General features: G+C 54.3%; 1 protein-coding gene across 1 annotated transcript in view; it reads left to right on the forward strand.

Annotated features, from left to right (window-relative positions):
- The window catches only part of DCHS1 (dachsous cadherin-related 1), a 33517-nt gene extending 8238 nt beyond the window's left edge, over positions 1-25279 (forward strand). The window contains exons 2-21 of the mRNA XM_070425402.1: positions 4544-6450; positions 11880-12068; positions 12166-12397; positions 12520-12756; positions 13091-14116; positions 14341-14534; positions 14747-14843; positions 14944-15101; positions 15296-16160; positions 16251-16490; positions 16669-16794; positions 17409-17618; positions 18943-19821; positions 19941-20054; positions 20225-20436; positions 20525-20679; positions 20854-20984; positions 21100-21383; positions 21741-21879; positions 22215-25279. Coding sequence (XP_070281503.1) covers positions 4663-6450; positions 11880-12068; positions 12166-12397; positions 12520-12756; positions 13091-14116; positions 14341-14534; positions 14747-14843; positions 14944-15101; positions 15296-16160; positions 16251-16490; positions 16669-16794; positions 17409-17618; positions 18943-19821; positions 19941-20054; positions 20225-20436; positions 20525-20679; positions 20854-20984; positions 21100-21383; positions 21741-21879; positions 22215-24826 — 9888 coding nt within the window. The 5' untranslated portion in view covers positions 4544-4662 and the 3' untranslated portion in view covers positions 24827-25279. The remainder of the gene's footprint in view (positions 1-4543; positions 6451-11879; positions 12069-12165; positions 12398-12519; positions 12757-13090; positions 14117-14340; positions 14535-14746; positions 14844-14943; positions 15102-15295; positions 16161-16250; positions 16491-16668; positions 16795-17408; positions 17619-18942; positions 19822-19940; positions 20055-20224; positions 20437-20524; positions 20680-20853; positions 20985-21099; positions 21384-21740; positions 21880-22214) is intronic.
- The last annotated feature ends 106 nt before the right edge of the window (positions 25280-25385 follow it).

The raw sequence follows: 25385 nt of genomic DNA on the forward strand, positions 1-25385 counted from the left end.
ACAGGACGGGGACAGAGTGAGGGCATGCAGCAAGGCCGAACTGGGTAGGAGAAGAGGTGTGAAGATCTGGGGAAAGAAAAGATAGATCTGGGCAGGAGGCAGGACAGACAGATTGGGGAAAGACAAGATGATGGCTGATCTGGAGGAAGGGATGGGACAGACCTGGGGAGGGAAAGAGACAAGAACAGGGAGGAGGAGCAAGTCTTGGGGAAGAGGCAGTGAGAAACACTGGACAGATGGGGGAGATGGTGCTGAGAAGAGAGCTGGAGAGAGGATGAGACAGTCTCGGGAGAGAGTCTGGAGTTCGAGTTTGGAACTGGAAGCCCTGGAGCAGGAAGTGGTGAAGCAGAGTCCAGACAGAGGCCCCAGGGACCTAGAGGTCACAGCTGCAGCCGCAGAGCTGACCACGAGTGCCCCGGCAGCATGTGTGAGAGCATGCCTGCGTGTGGGTGGGTCTGCAAGTGTGTGCGCGCGTGCCTGTCTGTGTGAGACTGTGCATGTGTGAAGGTGGGTCTGTCTGTGCATATGGGAAGGTAGTGCGTGGGAGTGTGCCTGTGTGTATACGTGGGAGAGGTGGGGTATCTGCTTCCCCATGTGAATGTGCCTGTCCATGTGAGGCCTATGAGAAAGCGCCTTTCTGTGTGTGTCTGTATGTATGCTTGCATGTGAGTGTGTGTTTGGGGGTGGGGGTGTCCATGTGAATGAATTTGCACATCTGTGTGTGTGTGAAAACATGTTTCTCTGTATTTGTGAGGAGGGTATCTGTGTATGTGCCATGGTTGTGTCTGTTGTAGCCTGTCCAGGTGTGAATGAATGTGTGCTGAGTGTGCTTGTCTGCAAGTAAGTTAGTGCATGTGTGGACCTGTGGCTTTATGAGTATGCACCTTTGTGTGTCCACCGTGAGAGTGTATTGGGACAGTTGGCATTGGAAAGGGATCCAGACTAGGTGATGAGGAGGGCCCTAGGGTCTACACAGTTTGGAAGAAGGGGCATCTGCCTGAGTCTGAATCCCTCCTCTTCAAAGTTGATCTTTCACCTGAGCTTTTATCTCATACCTTTCATATATCCTTTCATTCAAAAAATGCATTGATCATGTACTCTGTGCCATGCTCTGTGCTATGTACAAAAGTGAAAAAGATACAATTGTGGCCTTCAGATAGCTGACATTCTGTCTCTGGGTGGGGAGGCAGAGCGTTATAGCAGTGTAATAAGTACATTGACCTTACTGTCCATTCTCTCCTCTCCCCACCAACCATAACTGCTTTCTCTCTACTGACTGACTAAATGAATAGAACCAACTTTTAACCCTTATGTGGAACCCAGTCTCTAGGCTTGGGCCATCCCTGTACTTTTAGTCTCTCCCCTCTTTTAATGAGGCCGATGCTCACTCTGACCTCCTTGTTCTGAACTTCTCTGACCTGTTGTTCCTTAGGGCAGCTCTTTGGGCCCCTCAGACTTGAGCCCAGGGGAGAGGGATCTTAGTGCACACATAAGAACCCCAGAACTCTGAGAGAGCATCTACCAAATGCCCAGCTCTGGGCTCCTTGCTTCCATTGCCTCTAATTCTCACAAAACCCCACAGAGTAGATCTTACCAGAGCCATTTTAGAGATTAGGAAAATAACAGGGACCAGACTCAAATCCAACTCAAACTCTGGAGATCCTGCTCTTTTTATAGCCTCACACCGATGGAAGAGGGTGGGGGCTGGGAGTGTAAGAGGGGGGCCAGAAACTCTCCTTCCTTAGCAAGACAGGAAGTCCTAGAGCAGAGCAAATCTGTATAGACCCAAGGACACACTTTTGTAGCCACAGGACTGACCATGATGTCTCAAGGGCATAGGCTTACATGTGTTTGTCATCTTAGTTGGCATGTCCATGATTGTTCTCTCTGTGTCGATAGGTGAGTGTGGTGGTGTGCAATTCTGAGGCTCCAACCATTCATTCAGACTGATTGCCTGCTGACACTATACCTCTACTAAACACTGGAGAATCAGAGACTAAATAGGACCATCAAGTTGCTGTCCTCAGGGAGCCTCCAATTCCGAAGGGAGGCAGACACGTAAACAAATCAGGGCTGCTGTGCAATTAATGTCAGTGTGCACCAAAAGCAGTGGGAGCCCAGTAGGGGGTCCAGCTGGCTCTGTAGGAGGTAATGGAGATGTAGAAGATTCCACAGAACACAGGACATTTGAATTGTATCTTCAAGTTTGAGTAGGAGATGGCCACTTGGAGAGGATTTATAGGGGATATCTCAGACCGAGAGAATACTTCATACAAGGCAAGGAGTTGGGAAGGAACACGATAATGGTTTAGTGTTGGAATGCAGGGTATGGTGGGAAAAGGAAAGGGAGGGCACACTGGAGAGGTTGGCAGGACTCAGATCAGGAAGATATATGAAGGAGGCTGGACTTTATATTTTTGGCCAGAAATTCTATACCTAGTGTCCATGAACCTTTGAAACTACAGACACAGTTTGTGTGTATGTGTATCTGCATTTTTTTCCCCTAGAGAAGCAGTAGTTTCTGCTCTAAGTAATGGGGAACCAGTGGAAGCCTTTTGTCAGGAGTGGTTTTTTGAGAGCTGTGTGGATACCTCTGGTCAGGTGGAGATGAATCAGATGGTCCAAGCCAGGAGGTTGGGGGGCCAGTAAGGAGCAGAATTGAAAGGAGAGATGACAAAACTGGCACTGGGACAGCAGCAGTGGGAAGGAGAGGAAAAGGTACCCTTGAGACATGTCTAGTTGAGATGGTTAGGTTTGGATAACTAATTGGAAATAAGACTAAAGAAAAGCAAGGAAGTCAGGAGAGCGTCCAGATTTCTGGCTTGGACACCTGGATGAGTGGTGGTGCTGTTCCCAGGAAAGGGACTGGAGGTAGAAAATCAGCTTGAGGTGAAGGCTGGGGATCCGCTGTGAAGGAAGTCCAGACATGTGTCTCCAGAGCTAGAAATGGAGTTCAGAAAGTTATTAGCAAATAGGTGGTATATTAAAAAATGATTTATATGCCCTAGCTGGTTTGGCTTAGTGAATAAAGAGTCAGCCTGCGGACTGAAGGGTCTCGGGTTTAATTCCGATTGAGGGCACATGCCTGGGTTGCAGGCTCGATCCCCAGTGGGGGGCATGCAGGAGGCAGCCAATCAATGATTCTTTCACATCATTGATGTTTCTAGCTCTCTCTCCCTCTCCCTTCCTCTCTGAAAGCAATAAAAATATATTTTTTTAAATGGTTGATACATTTGAATTGAAGGCATGGGAAAGGATAAGATCTCCCAGGCAGAGTGTGGAAAGGGGGAATGATATGACCAGGATTGAGTCCTGAAGAGAACCAATTTTTTTAATCTTCACCCAAGGATATGTTTTTCATTGATGATGATGATGATGATGAGAGAGAGAGAGAGAGAGAGAGATCAGTTGCCTCCCATATGTGCCCCAACTGGGAATCGAATCCACAACCTAGGTATGTGTCCTGCACGGGACGACACTCCAACTAACTGAGCCACCCACCCAACTAAAGAGCACCAATTTTTAAAGGATGGGTAGAGGAAGAACTTGCACAGGAGATTGAGGAGTGGACAGAGAATGGAAGGAAGAGGTGGGGTCACCATGTGAAGCCAAGACGAGTAGGCTGCAAGAAGCCAATGACCACTAATCCAGTGTTCCAGAAGATTACAGTAAGAGGAGGATTTTAAAAGTGCCCATTAGATGTAGGATATAGAAATGAGTGGGAGCTTAGTGAAAGCAATGTCATAGGAGAGGAAGCCTCATTTCATAGAGGGTGGAGGGTGTGAGAAGTGAGAAATTGGAATAAATGAATCAACCTTTCAGAGAGAGTTGCTCTCACTTAGTCACTAAATGCCATCTTGAGGCTCTCGGTCTCCTCCTTCTTAAACGTCAACAACATTTGAAACCCTGGCTCTCCTTAGCCTCAGAGCACCTCCCCTCTCTGGTTTTCTGTCTGTCTCTCTCTCTGACCAGTTAAAGATACCTTTGTCCAGCTCATGGTTCAGGCCAGAAATTTGCCCATCATACTTGACTTCTCCCACTACCTCTTCCTTTGCCTTCAAACGGTCACCAAGCCCTGTCTATTCTACCTCCTGCAGACCTAGCCACTTCTGCAGACCTTTCCACTACTGTCAATTTCATTGCTAACACTCATCCAAGTCACCATCAAAGCAATGCCAGCGCCTGGACTCCCACAAGTGTGTTACAAGGGCTGTCCTAAGATAACCATCTTCACAACATGTAAGTCAGATCTTGGCACATCCCTTCTCAAAATACTTTTATGGCTTCCATTTGCTTTTAGGATAAAGTCAAAACCATTAGTATGGCTTATGAGTCCCTGCCCCATTTGGGAATCTCAGGGCATTCGGACCTGAACAATAGGGACAAAACAGTCTGCTGAGAGCAGGATCAGGCTGGGATGGGAACCTGCCAGGGAAAGATGAGTGGATCCTGAGGAGTCATGAAGCAGAGGCCTAAACCTCAGTCTCCCTGAACTGTTGATTCCTTCCACCTCATGACCTTTTCCCTTCTGATTCTCTCCCAGGTCAGAGCCTGCACTGGAGCCAGAGCTCGAATTGGACCTGATCCAAAGCCTGAGATCAAGCTGGGCCCAGAGCCTGGCCTGGAGCCAGAGCCCCAGTCACATCTGGTCTTGCGCCTGTCATGCCGAAGGAGTTGGGCACTGTGCCTTCCTGCACTGGCATGCAGGGCCCCGGGCCCCTCCCCCTGCTCCCACTGCTGCTACTGCTGCTGGGGGCCAGGGTGCCAGGAGCCTGGGGTCAGGCAGGGAGCTTGGACCTGCAGATTGATGAGGAGCAGCCAGCAGGCACACTGATCGGGGACATCAGTGCAGGGCTTCCGGCAGGCACGGCAGCACCTCCCATGTACTTCATCTCTGCGCAGGAGGGCAGCGGCGTGGGCACAGACCTGGCCATCGACGAGCACAGCGGAGTGGTCCGTACAGCCCGTGTCTTAGACCGTGAGCAGCGGGATCGCTACCGCTTCACTGCAGTCACTCCTGACGGCGCCACCGTGGAAGTTACTGTACGAGTGGCTGACATCAATGACCATGCTCCAGCCTTCCCACAGGCTCGTGCTGCCCTGCAGATACCTGAGCACACAGCTCTTGGCACTCGCTACCCGCTGGAGCCGGCTCGTGATGCAGACGCTGGCCGCCTAGGGACCCAGGGCTATGCGTTGTCTGGTGATGGGGCTGGAGTGACCTTCCGGCTGGAGACACGTCCTGGTCCGGATGGGGCTCCAGTGCCTGAGCTGGTAATTACTGGGGACCTGGACCGAGAGAACCGCTCACACTATATGCTGCAACTGGAGGCCTACGACGGTGGTTCACCCCCTCGGAGGGCCCAGGCCCTGCTGGATGTGACACTGCTGGACATCAATGACCATGCCCCAGCCTTCAATCAGAGTCGCTATCACGCTGTGGTGTCTGAGAGCCTGGCCCCTGGCAGCCCAGTCTTGCAGGTGTATGCATCTGATGCCGATGCCGATGCCAATGGGGCTGTGACGTATGAGATCAACCGGAGACAGAGCGAGGGTGATGGACCCTTCTCCATTGACGCCCACACGGGGCTGCTGCGGCTGGAGCGGCCATTGGACTTCGAGCAACGGCGGGTCCATGAATTGGTGGTGCAGGCACGGGATGGTGGGGCTCACCCTGAGCTGGGCTCGGCTTTTGTGACCGTGCACGTGCGAGATGCCAATGACAACCAGCCCTCCATGACTGTCATCTTCCTCAGCGCAGATGGCTCCCCCCGAGTGTCCGAGGCCGCCCCACCTGGCCAGCTTGTTGCTCGAATCTCTGTGTCAGACCCAGACGATGGTGATTTTGCCCACGTCAACGTGTCCCTGGAGGGTGGAGAGGGCCATTTTGCCTTAAGCACCCAGGACAGCGTCATCTACCTGGTGTGCGTGGCTCGGCAGCTGGATCGGGAGGAGCGGGATGCCTATAACTTGCGGGTTACTGCCACCGACTCAGGCTCACCCCCACTGCGGGCTGAGGCTGCCTTTGTGTTGCATGTCACTGATGTCAATGACAACGTGCCTGCCTTTGACCGCCAGCTCTACCGACCTGAGCCCCTGCCTGAGGTTGCACTGCCTGGCAGTTTCGTGGTACGGGTGACGGCCCGGGATCCTGACCAGGGCACCAACGGTCAGGTCACCTATAGCCTGGCCCCAGGCAGCCACACCCGCTGGTTCTCCATCGACCCCACCTCAGGCATCATCACCACGGCTGCTTCACTGGACTATGAGTTGGAACCCCAGCCACAGCTGATTGTGGTGGCCACGGATGGGGGCTTGCCCCCTCTCACCTCCTCCGCCACAGTTAGCGTGGCCCTGCAAGATGTGAATGATAACGAGCCTCAGTTCCAGAGGACTTTCTACAATGCCTCACTGCCCGAGGGCACCCAGCCTGGAACCTGCTTCCTACAGGTACACAGTGGGGTGCTGCTATGGGCTGGAGAGGATCCGAGGGCCACAGGGGAGCTCAGAGCAAGAACTAAGCATTTCAGGTGCATCTGTTGATGGTGACTTATGCCAGAGGGTTTGGTTCTATCCTGTGAGCTCCAAAGTCTGTGCAGAGGGTAAGGGTTAGTGAAAAGATGAGAGAGCAGGGTGCAAGAGCTGGGTCAGGCAATCTTGGTCGTTGGAATTAAGATTGGGTCTAGAGAAAAGGTGTCCTATGATGTCAAGAATTAACTTACCCACCATAAGTCCAGCACTGCTGGGCCCTGGGAACAAAGAAAGGAGATGGTCTCAGTGGAGAGACACACCAGTAGCTAGTGCTATAGCAGGCTGCATATGAGCTGCTATGGAAACCCAGAGGACAAGCCTTTGAAGAACCAATGAGACTTTGTCAAATGGATAATACAGGGTGTGTGAATAGGGGCTCCAGGTCTATAGAAAGAGCTGCAGAACACCATGTGTTCAGGGGACTTCATTGTTCAGATGAAATTGTGCTGATGAGAAAGAGTTGGAGGGAGGTGAGACAAAATTGTAGACAGAAACCATATTATAAGCTTTGACTTTATCTTAAAAACCATAGGGCACCCTGGCCAGTGTGGCTCAGTAGGATGGGTGTTGGTCTGTGCACCCAAAGGTTTCGGGTTCAATTCCTGATCAGAGCACATACCCAGGTTACGGCTCATTCCCTAGTAGGGAGCATGCAGGAGGCAGCTGAACTGTTTTCTAGTACTCTCACATCGATGTTTCTCTCTTCCTCTCCCTTCCTCTCTTTCTAAAAAAATCAATTAAAAATGTATTTTTTTAAAAACCACAGGGAGCCAATGAAGGGCTCTAGGCAAATCTGACATGTCTTTATTGCTTTGGCTGCACCATGGAGTATGGATGCCAGAGGGGAGACTGGAGGTAGGGTGGTCTCTTAGGAGACTAATGCTTGAAGTCTTTATGTCTCAGAAGTCCACCAGACCCCTGAACATCTTCTCAGGGGCTCCCTGTCAACCTAGACTTCCAGGCCAGTGCTTGGTCCTGGCTGGCCCTCTCCCTTCTGGCCAGACTTAGGTTATTTGCCTGCCTGCTGCTGTCCAGCTCCCACCCACACTCTCATGCGTTTACTGTCCTCCTTGGCCCAGGACCAATGGGCTAGGGCTTCCAAACTTCTTTCTCCTCACTAGTGCCTGAAGCAAGAGGGCAACTCTCCAGGTGGTTTCCTGGAGTTTACTGTTAGTAACCATAGGGAAGCAGGCATAAAAATAACCAGTGGGTGTTCATAATGGTTACAAGAAGTCTTAATATTGATTCACTCAGCATACATTTAGAGTATCTACCAGGTGCCAGTCATTGTGTTAGGGACACAGAATACAATAATGAACGAATCATCCACCACCACCACACACACACTTCATAGATTTTATAATACAGAGGGGAGATTCATGTGCAAAGAAACAAAGAAGACATCCATGATGGGGATACATGTGAGGTACAGAAGGGCAATATGAATGTCTTCCCAAAGGTGAGGATCCTTGAGCTCAAACCTAAAGGGTAAGCAGTAGTTTATGAGGGGACGGGACAGGGGAAGGTACCAAGCAGAGGTGACATGCACAGAGTGGGAGAGGCTGACTTGTTTGAGGGTGTGAGATGGGAGAGTGGGAGATGAGACTGTGCAGGGAGGCCAGACAGTGAAAAGTCCAGCCAAGCCAAGAGGTGTGAGCTTTTTCTTTAGGGAACATTGAAGCTTTTTGAGTAGAGGAGTAATCTGATGATATTTGTTTTCTCAAAAATACTTTGGACAATCAGTGTAGAGCACTGGTCCACAGCTTGAGGTGATTTTGCCCTCTGGAGGGGACATTTGGCGATGTCCAGAGACATTTTTTATTGTTACAATGGGTGGGATGCCACTGGTACCTAGTGGGTATAGGCCGGGGACCCTATAATGCACCACAACAAAGAGCTGACTGGTCCAAGATGTCAATCGTGCTGAGTTGAGAAACCCTGGTGTAGAGGAAGGATGGGGGACCAGACAGCTATGAGATGTGAACTTAACAGTTCAGGGGAGAGACAACCCAAGCCCAGGTCAGGACAGTGATAATGGTAATGGAAAGAAATAGACAAATAGGAGAGATAATGAGGATTTACTTAGTCCCTGGTTGATTGATATACCGGGAGAGGAAAAGGAAAGAACACATTTCTGGCTTGAGCGACTGCGTGGATGGAAGAGTCATTAGAGAGGGGTTTGGAATGATCATGACTTTAGTCTTGGACAGGTTGGATGTAAGGTGCCTGTGGGGACATCCAAGTGGAGATGTTGAGCAGGCACCTCACAAGTTTGGAGCTCAGAGGAGTGATTGAGTCAAAGTATAGACAATGGTCAAAGCCACAGAAGTGGAAGAGAAGACCCTAAGCAAGTGTGTAGCGTGAGAAAAGGCCAGGGAGAGATTCCAGGGAACAAAAACTTGTAACAACGGGCAGAGTAAGGGGAGGTCAAAGGAAGACTGGGGGGTGGGGAAACTGTGGGAGAAACCGGAGAGCGTCGTGTCAAGAAGTCAAAGTGGGAGAAACACCTAGGAAGGAGGTCAGGATGGGCTGGTGCAGTAAGTTTGTGGTCTGTTAGGAGATTTAGAGAGTTCATAGATAAGGGTCTTTATTTTCTCCTTGAAATAGTGCATTTGATGAGAGGTTTGGGTCGGGTGGGGATAAGAGTTACAGCTTTGGGGAGAACTTGCTGTGTAGCAGGGCGGAGAGCCTGCTGAAATGGAGATTGTGCATTTGCAATGGAACCTCTGAGCAGGGGCTGCAGAGGCTGGGAAATTCGCTTCTGCCTTGGTCATTTCCAGTCAATGGCCACTGCGCCTTCTGGGGTCAGTTCCTGACAACTTCCCCCGACCACTATTTATTGCTTTCTTCCTGCAGCGAGTTAGAGGGCAAAGGTCTTTAACAGCTTCTGGAGATGGTGCCGCAGCTGTGCTGCAGCCTGCAGGCTTGATGCAGGGGAAGTTTGTCTCCTGGGATATCGGGCCCACGGCCACAGTAAAGAGTTGGAGCGGGAGCTGTTTCCAGGGTCCAGCCATGGCAGGGTCTCAGTGTCTCTCAGGAGAGTAAACAATGGCACAAATCATTTCTGTCAAGGGCCCAGGCAACCATTAGAAGTCCTTGGCCAGCCTTCTCCCTGAGCAACATTTTCTGGCTCAGAAAGGGGAACTCTCCAGCTTCCTTTTACAGCATATCATGACCCTGAGGCCCTTATATCCACAAAGAGCACTTTGTCACAGGCTACCGCAGTCGGCACCAGCTAGTCCACTATTGAGGCCCTAATGTGCACCCATGATATAAAAGTCAGTTTGAAAGAAGTTTTTGTTGTAAGGCAGGGCAATCAGAATGTCCGTTTACTCAATGAACAAATACACATAGAGGACCTAGGATATGCCTGGCCCTCTCCTGGCCTTAGGAGCTCCCAGAAAGTGTCTCCTGCTGATCCAGCTCTGAAATGTTCAGATGCTCCTGACATTGGTGTCCAATCATTCAACGTTTTCTGACTCAATCTGGGAGATTACCAAGAATTAACCAGGAAAGACTCTCCCTGTTTCTTAGTTTTGGAGAGCCCCTACAACTGAATGACTTCAATATTGGACTTGCAATATAGACCTGCAATTCTCCCTCTCCCACTTCCAATGAAGTTTGCCTGAGAGGTGAAAGGGAAGCTAAAGTTGCATGAGCCACATTCATAAATCCATAGAGCAGTCCTGATTACTTCAGTGACCAAATCCCAGTATCAATCAGATCTCATTCTCTAATGACCAAAATCAATAAAGAGTAACCCTATGACATCAGCCTCTATAATTTTATCAGTCAGCCAGTTCTCTGCTTGGAGTGATGATGAGACCTGGTGATGTTATTCACTCCCTGTGATCCACCAGAATTTGCAGTCAGAGCCCTTTAGCACTCTTCTTCATAAGTGAAATTGGTCCTCATTCTCTGCAGATTCTACTAGTATATCTGTCAGTTTGCTGACTCTCTAAAATTTAGGTGTGACCCTAAAATCAGTACTCGTGGAACTTTTGCAATCATTCTCAGACATGGGCAGAGTGATGAAAAATTCAAGTTACCTAATGCACTCATTTTCAGCTGAGGCTGAACATGGCCAGGCTCTGCCTTCACGTTTCAGCTCTTATACTGTAAGCAAGAGTCCTTTATGCAGTCTGTTTAGTGCCAGGTTTTTTTGCATTTTTGTGCTTTTTGTTGGTGATTTTGCTGTTTAAAGTGGTCCCCAGGTGTGGTGCTAAAGTGCTGTCTAGTGTTCCTAAGCACAAGAAGGCTGTGATGTGCTTTATGGAGAAAACAGTAAGTGTGTTCAGATTAGCTTCGTTCAGATAAGAGTTATAGCACCATTGGCCATGTGTTCAATGTTAATAAATCAATCTGTCCTAATATATAAAAAGCCAGGAGCTGTCACCACTGAAACAATTGGATGGATGACCAAATAGCAGGCTGCATGGGGAGACGAGGCCAGCAGGGGGGTTAGTGAGGGGCGATCAAATGACTGAACAGCAGGCTGCGAGGGGCAACCAGGCTGGCAGAGGGGGCAGTTGGGGGCGATCAGGCCAGCAGGTAGAGGCGGTTATGGGTGATCAGACTGGCAGGCGGGGCAGTTAGAGGCGATCAGGCAGGCAGGCAGGTGAGCAGTTAGGAGCCAGCGGTCCCGGATTGTGAGAGGGATGTCCGAATGCCGGTTTAAGCCCAATCCCCGGGATCAGTAGGAAATCCCCTGAGGGGTCCTGGATTGGAGAAGGTGCAGGCTGAGCTAAGGAGATCCCCCCCCCCACCTGCACGAATTTCATGCACTGGGCCTCTAATATCTATCTATCTATCTATCTATCTATCTATCTATCTATACACACACACACACACACACACACACACACACAAAGCCCACAACCGGAACGTTGGAATAACTGAACGACTTGGAATGACCGGTCACTATGATGCCCACTGCACCCAGCCAACCTCCCGCATCCCCTTCCCTCCTTCCTCTCCCCCCCACCCCGCCCTCCTGCTGGCCCAGCCCAATCAGCCCCCACTGGGGCAGGCTGGCTGGACCCCACCCGTGCATGAATTCGTGCACCAGGCCTCTAGTAATATATATTAAGTTAGGTGTTTTTAAACAGAAACACACGTAAAACAAGGTTATGTATTGACAAGTTGACAAAAATTTGTGACAAGAGGCTCATAGGAACCTCACACAGGCAATGCATTTTTATGGATGTCCTACTAATTCCCTCTGTGTGTCCACCATCTAGAGACTCTGAGCTCCAGGTGGCCCAGGGCCTTCTCCTCCTAATTGCCATGTAGCTCTGGCTCTTCTGGCCAAAAAAATGTGACAACACTCACCCCGGCCTCTCCCACAGGTGACAGCCACAGATGCAGACAGTGGCCCATTTGGCCTCCTCTCCTATTCCTTGGGTGCCGGACTTGGGGCCTCGGGGTCTCCCCCTTTCCGCATTGATGCCCACAGTGGTGATGTGTGCACGACTCAGACCCTGGACCGTGACCAGGGACCCTCAAGCTTCGACTTCACAGTGACGGCTGTGGATGGGGTAAGTGGGCAGACTGTGGGCAGGATGGGACACTGGGATAGAGCATTCACCAGGGCCAGATAAAGCCCACCTGACTTATGGCTACATATCTCACCAGGGAGGCCTCAAGTCCATAGTGTATGTGAAGGTGTTTGTGTCAGACGAGAATGATAACCCACCTCAGTTCTATCCACGGGAGTATGCCGCCAGTCTGAGTGCCCAGAGTCCACCAGGCACAGCCGTGCTGAGGGTGCGTGCTCATGACCCCGACCAGGGGCCCCATGGGCGACTCTCCTACCACATCCTGGCTGGCAATAGCCCCCCACTCTTTGCTTTGGATGAGCACTCAGGTGAGGATCTTTCTACACCCAGGGTTTATCCCACACCCCTTTCCCGCCTGCCTAAATGAAGCACTGCCCCCCTTTCAACTCTGTTGTTTCCTTATACATCTCTGCTCTATCCCTCTTCCCAGGGCTGTTGACAGTAGCCTGGCCCTTGGCCAGGCAGGTCAACTCTGTGGTGCAGCTGGAGATTGGGACTCAGGATGGAGGTGGCCTGAAGGCAGAGCTCAGTGCCCGAGTCAACATCAGCATTGTGCCTGGAACCCCCATACCACCCATATTTGAACAACTACAGTACGTCTTTTCTGTGCCAGAGGATGTGGCACCAGGCACCAGTGTGGGCATAGTCCAGGCACACAACCCACCAGGTATCATTTATCATTATACCTACTTAGCACCATACCCAGACTCCCCGGTATAGCCCTCTGTCTCTATATCAGGGTACCCCAGATAGCCCCAATACAAAACACTCTGGTTCCAATTCCCAACACCTTTTTAGGCATGTGCAGGTGCTCTGCTTCATCCTCAGCCACATGAATATCACCCTAGTGCCATCCAGTTTCTCTGCCAACACCTGCCCCGCCCCCTATTCCTTTGAAGGGCACAGGAGTGAGCGTTGTGTAACCCCTCTTGGGATCAGAGTCTGGTCCCAACTCAATAGGTGCCCCTCCATCTCTTTTCTGACCACTCTCTCCTCCCTAGGTCGCTTGGGGCCAGTGACACTCGCCCTATCAGGTGGGGATCCCCGAGGACTCTTCTCCCTAGATGGGGCCTCGGGGCTGTTACAGACACTTCGCCCTCTGGATCGGGAGCTGCTGGGGCCAGTGCTGGAGCTGGAGGTGCGGGCAAGCAGTGGAGTGCCCCCGGCTTTCGCTGTAGCTCGGGTGCGTGTGCTGTTGGATGATGTGAATGACAATTCCCCTGCTTTCCCTGCACCTGAAGACACGGTATTGCTGCCACCAAGCACTGCCCCAGGGACCCTCATCTATACACTGCGTGCTCTGGACCCAGACTCCGGCGTTAACAGTCGAGTCACCTTTAACCTTCTTGATGGAGGTGGCGGAGTCTTCACCGTGGACCCCACCACAGGCCACGTACGACTTATAGGACCTCTGGGGGCCCCAGGGGGGCCAGCGCATGAACTAGACCTGGAAGCCCGGGATGAAGGCTCCCCACCCCGCACCAGCCACTTTCGACTGCGGGTGGTGGTACAGGACTTGGTGACCCGGGGGCTGGCTCCCCACTTCGACAGCCCTACCTACCGTGTGGACCTGCCCTCGGGCACCACCCCTGGAACTCAGGTTCTGCAAGTGAAGGCTCGAGCACCTGATGGGGGCTCTGTCACCTACCACCTTGCAGGAGATGGGCCAAGCAGCCCTTTTGGTCTAGAGCCACAGAGCGGGTGGCTATGGGTGCGGGCAGCACTGGACCGTGAGTCCCAGGAGTTGTACACACTAAAGGTAATGGCAGTGTCTGGGTCCAAAGCTGAGTTGGGGCAGCAGACAGGCACGGCCACTGTAAGGGTCAGCATCCTCAATCAGAATGACCACAGCCCCCGCTTGTCTGAGGAGCCCACCTTCCTGGCTGTGGCAGAGAACCAGCCCCCAGGGACCAGTGTGGGCCGGGTCTATGCCAGTGACCGAGATTCGGGACCCAATGGACGCCTGACCTACAGCCTGCGACAGATGTCAGAAGACAGCAAGGCCTTCCGCATCCACCCCCAGACTGGTGAGTACTGGCACCCAAATTCTGAGACCCCATAGCCTCATCCTCAGATTGGTGAACCATCAGACAGGATCCCCAGGATCCCCTGGTCATGAAGACCAGCACTAAGCTTGGAGCTTCACCCTGGATTCCCCTCCCACACTCCCCAATCCCCAGCTTCTCAGTTACAGGCCTCTGGCTCTGCATCCCTAGCTATTCCATACATGACCCCTCTCCTGCACTCCCAGGAGAAGTGACCACCCTCCAAACCCTGGACCGAGAGCGACAGAGCAGCTACCAGCTCCTGGTGCGGGTGCAGGATGGGGGCAGCCCACCCCGCAGTGCCACAGGCACCGTGCACATCGCGGTGCTCGACCTCAACGACAACAGTCCCACCTTCCTGCAGGCTTCAGGGGCTGCTGGCGGGGGCCTCCCCATACAGGTATGTGACGGGGGAAGGACCCTATCCTGAAGAAGTGAGAGGGAATGGGCGTCGCCCCATAAAGCTGTAGGTGTAGGTAAGAGAGATGCTTTTTGGAACAGGTGTGAGAGCAAAAAAGGGGCTCTGTCTGCACACAGGTGAGGGGAACTCCATCCTGGGCTGTCTCAAGAACAGGAAAGAGACAACTGTAGGCGAGTTGTGTGTCCCCACAGGTACCAGATCGAGTGCCTCCAGGGACACTGGTGACGACTCTGCAGGCCAAGGACCCGGATGAAGGGGAGAATGGGACCATCCTGTACACACTGACTGGTATGGGGGTGGAGAGAAGGGAGTTGGTGGATGTGACACACCCTCATGACCTGCCCAGCTCTGGGACCCAGGCCCTCACCCTTCCACTGCCTATCCCCAGGTCCTGGCTCAGAGCTCTTCTCTCTGCACCCTCACTCAGGGGAGCTGCTCACTGCAGCACCCCTGATCCGAGCAGAGCGGCCCCACTATGTGCTGACGCTGAGTGCTCATGACCAAGGCAGCCCTCCTCGGAGTTCCAGCCTCCAGCTGCTGGTGCAGGTATGGCTGCCCCGCCTCCAATCTGTCCACTTGGCCACTGCTGTGGACCCACCTCCAATAGCTCCACCTTCATTGGGTCCTTTTCCCCTCTCCGAATGCTACTCTGAGCACGCTTCCTGCTACCCATGGGCAAGCCCAGACCCCGTTTTACAAGGGTCCCCCTGCTTTCTTCCTCCTGCCTCTGTCCACAACAGGTGCTTCCCTCGGCTCACTCAGCTGAGCCTCCACCAGATCCTTCAGAGCCAGACCCAGCGGCACCCGTGCCTGTTGTGCTGACGGTGACAGCCGCCGAGGGGCTGCAGCCCGGCTCCCTGTTGGGCTCGGTGGCGCCGACGGAGCCGGCGGGGGTGGGAGCACTCACCTACACCCTGGTGGGCGGCGCGGACCCAGAGGGCACCTTCGCGCTGGAGGCGGCCTCGGGGCGCCTGTACTTGGCGCGGCCGCTGGACTTTGAGGCCGGCCCAGCGTGGCGCGCGCTCACTGTGCGAGCCGAGGGCCCGGGCGGCGCGGGCGCGCGACTGCTGCGCGTCCAGGTGCGCGTGCAAGACGAGAACGAGCACGCGCCGGCCTTCGCCCGCGACCCCCTGGCGCTGGCGCTGCCGGAGAACCCGGAGCCCGGCGCTGCGCTGTACACTTTCCGCGCGTCCGACGCCGACGGCCCGGGCCCCAACAGCGACGTGCGCTACCGCCTGCTGCGCCAGGAGCCGCCCGCGCCCGCGCTGCGCCTGGACGCGCGCACCGGGGCCCTGAGCGCGCCGCTGGGCCTGGACCGCGAGACCACGCCCGCGATGCTGCTGCTGGTGGAAGCCACCGACCGGCCCGCCAATGCCAGCCGCCGCCGCACGGCGCGCGTCTCCGCGCGTGTCTTCGTCACGGACGAGAATGACAACGCTCCGGTCTTCGCCTCGCCCTCACGTGTGCGCCTCCCCGAAGATCAGCCGCCTGGGCCCGTGGCGCTGCACGTGGTAGCCCGGGACCCGGACCTGGGCGAGGCCGCACGCGTGACCTATCGCCTGGCTGCGGGCGGGGACGGCTACTTCCGGCTGCACCCAAGCACTGGTGAGTTGTGTCCGGTGGCCAGGTCCGAGGAGGGTGTGATGCGGCGGGAATGCGGCGGTTTCCTTCCAACCTGCCCTACTGGTCACCTAGGAGCGCTGTCCCTGGTGCGGCCCCTGGACCGCGAACATCGAGCTGAGCACCTCCTGACCCTGGTGGCCTCGGACCACGGCTCCCCGCCGCGCTCAGCCACGCAGCTCCTGACTGTCAGTGTCGCTGACGTCAACGACGAGGCACCGGCTTTCCAGCAGCAGGAGTACAGCGTCCTCTTGCGGGAGAACAGCCCGCCTGGCACATCTCTGCTCACTCTGCGGGCAACCGACCCAGACCTGGGTAAGACCTTGGGGGTGGGGGATTTGAGAGAGGGATGGACTAGGGCAAGAAAAGACAAAATGTATGTTTTTGTGTATGTGTATGTGTATGTGTTTGTGTATGTGTATGTATATGTATATGTATATGTATATGTATATGTATATGTATATCTGAACACCCCCATTCTGCCCCTCCTCAGGGGCCAATGGGCAAGTGACCTATGGAGGCATCTCTGGTGAGAGCTTCTCCCTGGACCCAGACACTGGAGTTCTCACAACTCTCCGGGCCCTGGATCGGGAGGAACAGGAGGAGATCAACCTGACAGGTACACATGGACAGGACCCTGAAAGCCTGAGAGGTGTTGTAATCTCCGGTGTTACATAAGCAAAACCCCCAAATTACCTTCTAGAAGTTCCCACCCATTACAGCACAGCTTCTGTTCCTTTTTTTTTATCCTTTTGGGGAGTCAGCAATTTGGCAGAGTGCAAGGTCAACTGATTTCTAGGCTGTCACCAGTGTGACACAAACTCTCAAATGCATAATGTCACAGCTATGCCGTCTAGGATTCCCTCAGATTATACTGCAGACATTTAACAGAGGAGCATATTTGAGTTCCTAAGAAGTGAACTGACTTGCTCAAGCTAACGCAGCTTGAAAGTGGCAAAGCTGGAACTTGAACCCAGATCTTTTGATACCTCATTTAATGTCACACCACCGCTATATCTTGCATGCACCAAGCATGGAAGGTGAGAAGAAAGTAACATCTCTGAAACCTGTATATTTATGTGTGCATGTCCACATGTAGGCACCTATGTGCTTGTGGGGTGTAGAGAGATGGACATTTTCTGTTTTGTGTGTGTACGCATATGAACACAGTGTGGTATGGATTACTCCAGGGGTTGTAGCAGACTAGAGCTCATTGATTTTCCTTCCTCATAGTGTATGCCCGAGACAGGGGATCACCTCCGCTGTTGACCCATGTCACAGTACGAGTGGCCGTAGAGGATGAGAATGACCATGCTCCAACCTTTGGGAGTGCCCATCTCTCCCTGGAAGTGCCCGAGGGCCAGGACCCCCAGACCCTTACCACGCTGCGGGCTTCTGACCCAGATGTGGGAGCAAATGGGCAGTTGCAGTACCGCATCCTGGGTGAGAACCACATACTCCGTGTTGGCCTCTGTCAGACTGTCAATGTGTCAGGGTCTCCTTTTCCTTCTCCTTATGTATTCCTCTTTTTTTTTTTTCCATGCATATGTCTTTGTCTCTGGGTGTCTCCTGTACTTCTTCAGCTCTTTATCTCCCTCTAAGACTCTATTTTTAACTTTGCTTCTTTTTCTGTCTTGTCTGTCCCTGTGGACCAACAGTTGCTCTCAAATGTTTTGGTCTTGGGAACCCTTAACATGCTTAATTTTTAAAATAGAAATGGTGCTTTTTAAAAATATATTTTTTTGTTGTTTTGTTGTTGTTTAAAGAGAGAGGGAAGGTGAGGGATAGAAAGATGGATAGAAACAGAAACATCGAGGAGAAACATCATTAATTGGCTGCTTCCCATACGCCCCCTACTGGGGATCCAGCCTGCAACCCAGGAATGTGCCTGGACCAGAATTTAACCCAAGACCTCTTGGTTCCTAGGTCAGCACTGAACCGCTGAGCCACATGCTTAATTTTTGAGAGCCCTGAAAAGCTTTTATTTATATGATAAAATAGTGTGATATAACATTATAATAAATATTATAATATGTAATATAAACATATACATTTATCAATATTATATTAGATATTAAAGCTAAGAAGATATAAAATATTGCAAAGTAAGCCAATGAAGTATACTACTTGACATATTTCTGCATAGGCATGTGTTAGGGTTTCAAATAACAGTTTGTTGGATAGTAATGAGTTTGCAAAGATTATAACAGGTGTAAACGAAGGTAAGCCAGCAAAAACTGAATGAATCTCTGAACATGTTCATATGCTAAACTTTCTACCTAGAATATTCTAGAAAACACAAGAATATATTAGCACACATTCCATTAACCATCCAAGTGATGATGTCATCATATATACCATCTGGACTCCACACTACATTGTGAGATAATGAGAATGAAAAGGGGATGTAATGTCTTAGTATTGCTATGAAAATAGTTTTGATCTTATGTACTCCCTTGAAAGGGTCTTAAGAGACTCCTAGGGGTTCCCTAACCACACTCTTAAGATCAGCTGCTTTATAGTAAGATATTTCCTTACCGTCTGTGTTTATCTTTGTTTCTCTGCTTTTCTCCCAATTTATTTCTCTTTCTCTTCTGCTTCCTCTATCTCTTCCTTTTTCTCTTTCTGTTTCTCCTCCTCCTCCTCTCTCCCTCTCCTTTCTCTCCCTTCCATCCTCTCTATCTCATTCTTTGCTGTTGCCTATAAATCAGTCCCACTCCCATGGGCTGATGCATGTATGTTTATGTGTGTATGCCCTTCTCTGCAGATGGGGATCCATCGGGAGCCTTTGTCCTAGATCTAGCCTCTGGGGAGTTTGGTACCATGAGACCACTAGACCGAGAGGTGGAACCAGCATTCCAGCTACGGATAGAGGCCCAGGATGGAGGCCAGCCAGCTCTCAGTGCCACTCTGCTTGTGACAGTGACAGTGCTGGATGCCAATGACCATGCCCCAGCCTTTCCTGTGCCTGCCTACTCTGTGGAGGTGCCTGAGGATGCCCCTGCAGGGACTCTCCTGTTGCAGCTACAGGCTCATGATCCTGATGCTGGGGCCAATGGCCATGTGACCTACTACCTGGGTGCAGGTGCAGCAGGAGCCTTCCTGCTGGAGCCCAGCTCCGGGGAACTGCGTACAGCCACAGCCCTAGATAGAGAGCAGTGTTCCAGCTATTCCTTCTCTGTGAGTGCGGTGGATGGTGCAGCTGCTGGGCCCCTGAGCACCACGGTGCCTGTCACCATCACAGTGCGTGATGTCAATGACCATGCACCCACCTTCCCCACTAGTCCCCTGAGGCTGCGCCTGCCCCGCCCAGGCCCCAGCCTCAGCACCCCGACCCTGGCTCTGGCCACTCTGCGAGCTGAAGACCGTGACGCTGGTGCGAATGCCTCCATCCTCTACCGGCTGGCAGGCACGCCACCTCCTGGCACCACTGTGGACTCCTACACTGGAGAAATCCGTGTGACCCGCGCCCCTGTAGGCCTGGGCCCCCGGGATCGTGTCCTCTTCATTGTGGCCACTGACCTTGGCCGTCCTGCTCGCTCTGCCACCGGTGTGGTCATTGTGGGGCTACAGGGGGAGTCTGAACGTGGACCCCGTTTTCCCCGTGCTAGTGGCGAAGCTGTGCTCCGTGAGAATGCACCCCCAGGTGGGTCCCAACTGTGTCTCCCAGCCTTATATCTCTGCATGGGCTGGAGTTACTAAAAATGGCCCCCAAACTCCCTCAGTCTAGTGCTTACAGTCCAACCAATACCGTCCTCTCTGCAGGGACTCCCATTGCCTCCCCTAAGGCTGTCCACACAGGGGGCTCAAATGGACCAATCACCTACAGCATTCTCAGTGGGAATGAGAAAGGGACGTTCTCCATCCAGCCTAACACAGGTAAGGGGCAGGAGCAGGGGGCTCTGTGAAGGGACAGGCTCCTGGAGGAGCTCCCCTTTGGGTCCAAGGAGACTCTGGTGGGGGAGGGGCTGCCCTTGAGTAAGAGGCCTCAGAGAGGAAGGCTCCGGGCAAGGAAGGGGCATTCAATGATGCATTCTGCCTTCTCCCAGGAGCCATCACAGTTCGCTCAGCAGAGGGGCTGGACTTTGAGGCAAATCCACGGCTGAGACTAGTGCTGCAGGCAGAGAGCGGAGGAGCCTTTGCCTTCTCCGTGCTGACCCTAACCCTGCAAGATGCCAATGACAATGCCCCCCGCTTCCTGCAGCCCCACTATGTGGCCTTTCTGCCTGAATCCAGGCCCTTGGAGGGGCCCCTGCTGCAGGTAAGGGATATGATGGGAAGATAGGGAGCAGGGCTGGTCAGACTTGTCTGTGCCCAGGTCAGTGCCAGCAGCCTCCTACTTCCACCAGGTGGAGGCAGATGACCTGGATCAAGGCCCCAGTGGACAGATCTCCTACAGTCTGGCTGCATCCCAGCCAGCACGGGGACTGTTTCATGTAGACCCAGCCTCAGGCACTATCACTACCACAGCCATCCTGGACCGTGAGATCTGGGCGGAAACACGGTGAGCCCTGGCTCTATAGACTCCACTACCCCATCCTGTGTCCATCCAACTTCAAGTCCCTCCTTGAATCCCCCTCAATTCCTAGGCCATTTTCTGAGTCTCCCTAGCCCTGCCCAGTGTTCTCCCTTATCCCCGGGCCCCTCCCCCAATTGTGCTCCACCTGACTATGTCCAGGCTGGTACTGATGGCCACAGACAGAGGAAGCCCAGCCCTGGTGGGCTCAGCTACCCTGACGGTGATGGTCATCGACACCAATGACAATCGACCCACCATCCCCCAGCCCTGGGAGCTCCAAGTGTCCGAAGGTAAGGGCTGGGTAAAAGTAAGAGGTACAGAGGGTGGTAAGGTGGCACTGTTCCCCACTCTGGGGCTCCAGAGGTGTCTTGGACCATGCCAAACCCTTTTTCCCACGTATTGCAGATGCACTATTGGGCTCAGAGATTGCACAGGTCACGGGGAATGACGTGGACTCAGGACCGGTGCTGTGGTATGTGCTGAGCTCATCTGGACCCCAGGATCCTTTCAGCGTAGGCCGCTATGGAGGCCGTGTCTCCCTCACAGGCCCCCTGGACTTCGAGCAGTGTGACCGCTACCACCTGCAGCTGCTGGCACACGATGGGCCTCACGAGGGCCGTGCCAACCTCACGGTGCTCGTGGAGGACGTCAATGACAATGCACCTGTCTTCTCACAGAGCCTCTACCAGGTACCAATGTCCCTGGATGTCCCCACACCCAGACCCAGGTTGGTTCGTGTTGGAGAGAAGTGAGGCTAGAAGTGTCTGAGATGGGCTGGACCTTAGAATTGACCCGGGGATGGAGCTCTGGGAAGGGGGAGAAGGGGAAAGGTCCCATCTCAAACCAGCCTTGCAAGTCCTCGGAACTGTATCCAGGTTCTTCGCCCCATGCTCCAAAATGGGGAAAGGTGGGCAATTCAAACACTAAGGAGTATGGGCTCCAAGCTGGGATGGATACCAAGTACGGCTCCTGGGACCAACCTCCAGAACGCAGGCCGAATGGAGAGCAGGGCAGCATGGCCATAAACATTTGTCCTCATACCTCAGGTGACGCTGCTTGAACACACGCCCCCAGGCAGTGCCATTCTCTCCGTCTCTGCCACTGACCGGGACTCAGGTGCCAATGGTCACATCTCCTACCACCTGGCTTCCCCTGCTGAGGGCTTCAGTGTTGACCCCAACAATGGTGCGTCCTTCCCCAATCTGACCCCGTGTCTTTGACTGTGTTGGGCCATATTCTGACCTCTTCCCTAGAATTTCTTGTCCGAACTTTTAACTCCTAGATCTCTTACCCAAGGAGGACAATTTTCCTCATTTGTCTCTATTTTAAGCCTTGTCCTGGCTGCATGTCTAGAAGCTGTTCCCTGAATCCTGGGGGCCATCCCATAATCTCCCAGCACACAGGCTAGTCCCTGGAGTCTGACTTCTGAGGCCATTTCCTAGGCCCTGAAGGGTCACTCGCTCTGTTCACCCATAGCCTCTGCTGAATTCATGTTTCTCTCCATTCCCTTCTCACTTCAGGGACCTTGTTCACAACAGCGGGAACAGTGGCCTTGGGCCATGAGGGGCTAGGAGTGGTGGACGTGGTGCTGGAAGCTCGAGATCATGGGATGCCAGGCCGGGCAGCCCGAGCCACCGTGCATGTACAGCTGCAGGACCAGAACGACCACGCCCCGAGCTTCACATTGCCACACTACCGTGTGGCTGTGACCGAAGATCTGCCCCCTGGCTCCACCCTGCTCACCCTGGAAGCCACAGATGCTGACGGAAGCCGCACCCATGCCACTGTGGACTACAGCATTGTCAGTGGCAACCGGGGCCGAGTCTTCCAGCTGGAACCCCGTCTTGCTGAAGCTGGAGAGAGTGGTGGACTGGGCCCCCAGGCACTGGGATGCCTGGTGTTGCTTGAGCCTCTAGACTTTGAAAGCTTAACCCAGTATAATCTAACCGTGGCTGCAGCTGACAGGGGACAGCCACCTCGTAGCTCAGCCGTGCCGGTCACCGTCACCGTGCTGGACGTCAACGACAACCCACCCGTCTTCACCCGAGCCTCCTACCGCGTGGCAGTATCTGAGGACACACCTGTTGGAGCCGAGCTGCTGCATGTGGAGGCCTCTGACGCTGATCCTGGCCCTCATGGCCTCGTGCGTTTCACCCTCAGCTCGGGTGACCCTGCAGGGCTCTTTGAACTGGATGAGAGCTCAGGTGCCTTGCGATTGGCCCGGCCCTTGGACTGTGAGACCCAGGCTCGACATCAGCTTGTCGTGCAGGCTGCAGACCCTGTGGGGGCACACTTTGCTCTGGCACCAGTGACCATTGAGGTCCAGGATGTGAATGACCATGGCCCAGCCTTCCCACTGAGCTTGCTCAGCACCAGCCTGGCGGAGAACCAGCCTCCAGGCACCCTTGTGACCACTCTGCATGCGATTGATGGGGATGCCGGGGCTTTCGGGAGGCTCCGCTACACCCTGTTGGAGGCTGGACCAGGGCCCGAGGGACGTGAGGCATTTGCACTGAACAGCTCAACAGGAGAGCTGCGGGCACGAGTGGCCTTTGACTATGAGCACACGGGAAGCTTCCAGCTGCTGGTGGGTGCTGCCGATGCTGGGAATCTCTCCGCCTCGGTCACTGTGTCGGTGCTGGTGACTGGCGAGGATGAGTATGACCCGGTGTTCCTGGCTCCAGCTTTCCACTTCCAAGTGCCGGAAGGTGCCCGGCGTGGCCACAGCCTGGGTCACGTGCAGGCCACAGATGAGGATGGAGGTGCCGACGGCCTAGTGCTCTATTCCCTTGCCACCTCTTCTCCCTACTTTGGTATCAACCAGACTACAGGTGCCCTGTACCTGCGGGTGGACAGCCGAGCACCAGGCAGCGGAACAGGCCCCTCTGGGGGTGGGGGCCGGACCCGGCGTGAGGCACCACGAGAGCTGAGGCTGGAAGTGGTGGCACGGGGGCCTCTGCCTGGTTCGAGGAGTGCCACAGTGCCGGTGACCGTGGATATCACCCACACGGCGCTGGGCCTGGCACCTGACCTCAACCTGCTGTTGGTGGGGGCTGTGGCAGCCTCCCTGGGAGTGGTGGTGGTGCTTGCACTGGCAGCCCTGGTCCTTGGGCTGGTGCGGGCCCGTAGCCGCAAGGCAGAGGCAGCGCCTGGCCCAATGTCCCAGGCGGCACCCCTAGCCAGTGGCTCCCTGCAGAAGCTGGGCCGGGAGCCACCCAGCCCACCGCCCTCAGAGCACCTGTATCACCAGACTCTCCCCAGCTACGGTGGGCCAGGAGCTGGAGGTCCCTACCCGCGGGGTGGCTCCCTGGACCCTTCCCATTCAAGCGGCCGAGGCTCAGCAGAGGCTGCGGAGGATGACGAGATCCGCATGATCAACGAGTTCCCCCGTGTGGCCAGTGTGGCCTCCTCACTCGCTGCCCGTGGTCCCGACTCGGGCATTCAGCAGGATGCAGACGGACTGAGTGACACATCCTGCGAGCCACCCGCCCCCGACACCTGGTATAAGGGCCGAAAGGCAGGGCTGCTGCTGCCAGGTGCAGGAGCCACCCTGTACCGAGAAGAGGGCCCCCCAGCCACTGCCACGGCCTTCCTGGGGGGGTGTGGCCTGAGCCCTGCACCCACTGGGGACTATGGCTTCCCAGCAGATGGCAAGCCATGCGTGGCAGGTGCACTGACAGCCATTGTGGCTGGCGAGGAAGAGCTCCGTGGCAGCTATAACTGGGACTACCTGCTGAGCTGGTGCCCTCAGTTCCAGCCGTTGGCCAGCGTGTTCACAGAGATCGCCCGGCTCAAGGATGAAGCTCGGCCATGTCCCCCAGCTCCCCGTATCGACCCACCACCCCTCATCACTGCCGTGGCCCACCCAGGAGCCAAGTCTGTGCCTCCCAAGCCAGCCAGCACAGCTGCACCCCGGGCCATCTTCCCGCCGGCCGCTCACCGCTCCCCCATCAGCCACGAAGGCTCCCTGTCCTCAGCTGCCATGTCCCCCAGCTTCTCACCCTCACTGTCTCCTCTGGCTGCTCGCTCACCCGTTGTCTCGCCATTTGGGGTGGCCCAGGGCCCCTCAGCCTCAGCACTTAGCGCAGAGTCCGGCCTGGAGCCACCTGATGACACGGAGCTGCACATCTAGCTGTGGCCCAGGCTGGGCCCCGACCTGGGACACGCACAGTGTCCCCAACGCAGGCCCCATCTGAGCCTGCCCTGGGCAGCCTCGGACCATGATTGGCCACAGGGGAGACCAGCTCCCCGTCCCAAACTTTCCAGTGGGAGCAGGTCGCACGTCTCACCCCGGCCCCATCAGAGTACCAACCCCACAGAGGCCCTGTGGGCACTGACCTGTGGCCAGGTCCAGTGGGGAGACATATGAAGGAGACAGCAGCCCTGGTTCTCCTCAGTGAGGGCTTCCTGCCCTGCGCCAGCACCGAGATGGAGCTGAGACTTTATTTATTGGGGGGTAGGGGGGATGGGGGAGGTCCTCCAACCTGTTGGGGCCCAGCTCCTTTGGGTTCCACTGACACCCCTTCCCCTGCCCAGAACCAAGTGCCAATTCTCACTCTGGAGCCTTAATAAACTGCAGTTTGTATCCAGCGTCCGGCTCAGTTCTGTGGGGGCCAGAGGGATGGGAAGGCACCTGGCACACTGTGGACACCTCAGGAGGCACAGAGGGGTGGCAGACACGGGCATCCAGG

Source organism: Myotis yumanensis, unplaced genomic scaffold (genome assembly GCF_028538775.1).
Source record: "Myotis yumanensis isolate MYYU_CA2020_CCGP unplaced genomic scaffold, mMyoYum1.0.hap1 SCAF_10, whole genome shotgun sequence".
Classification (NCBI taxonomy): domain Eukaryota; kingdom Metazoa; phylum Chordata; class Mammalia; order Chiroptera; family Vespertilionidae; genus Myotis; species Myotis yumanensis.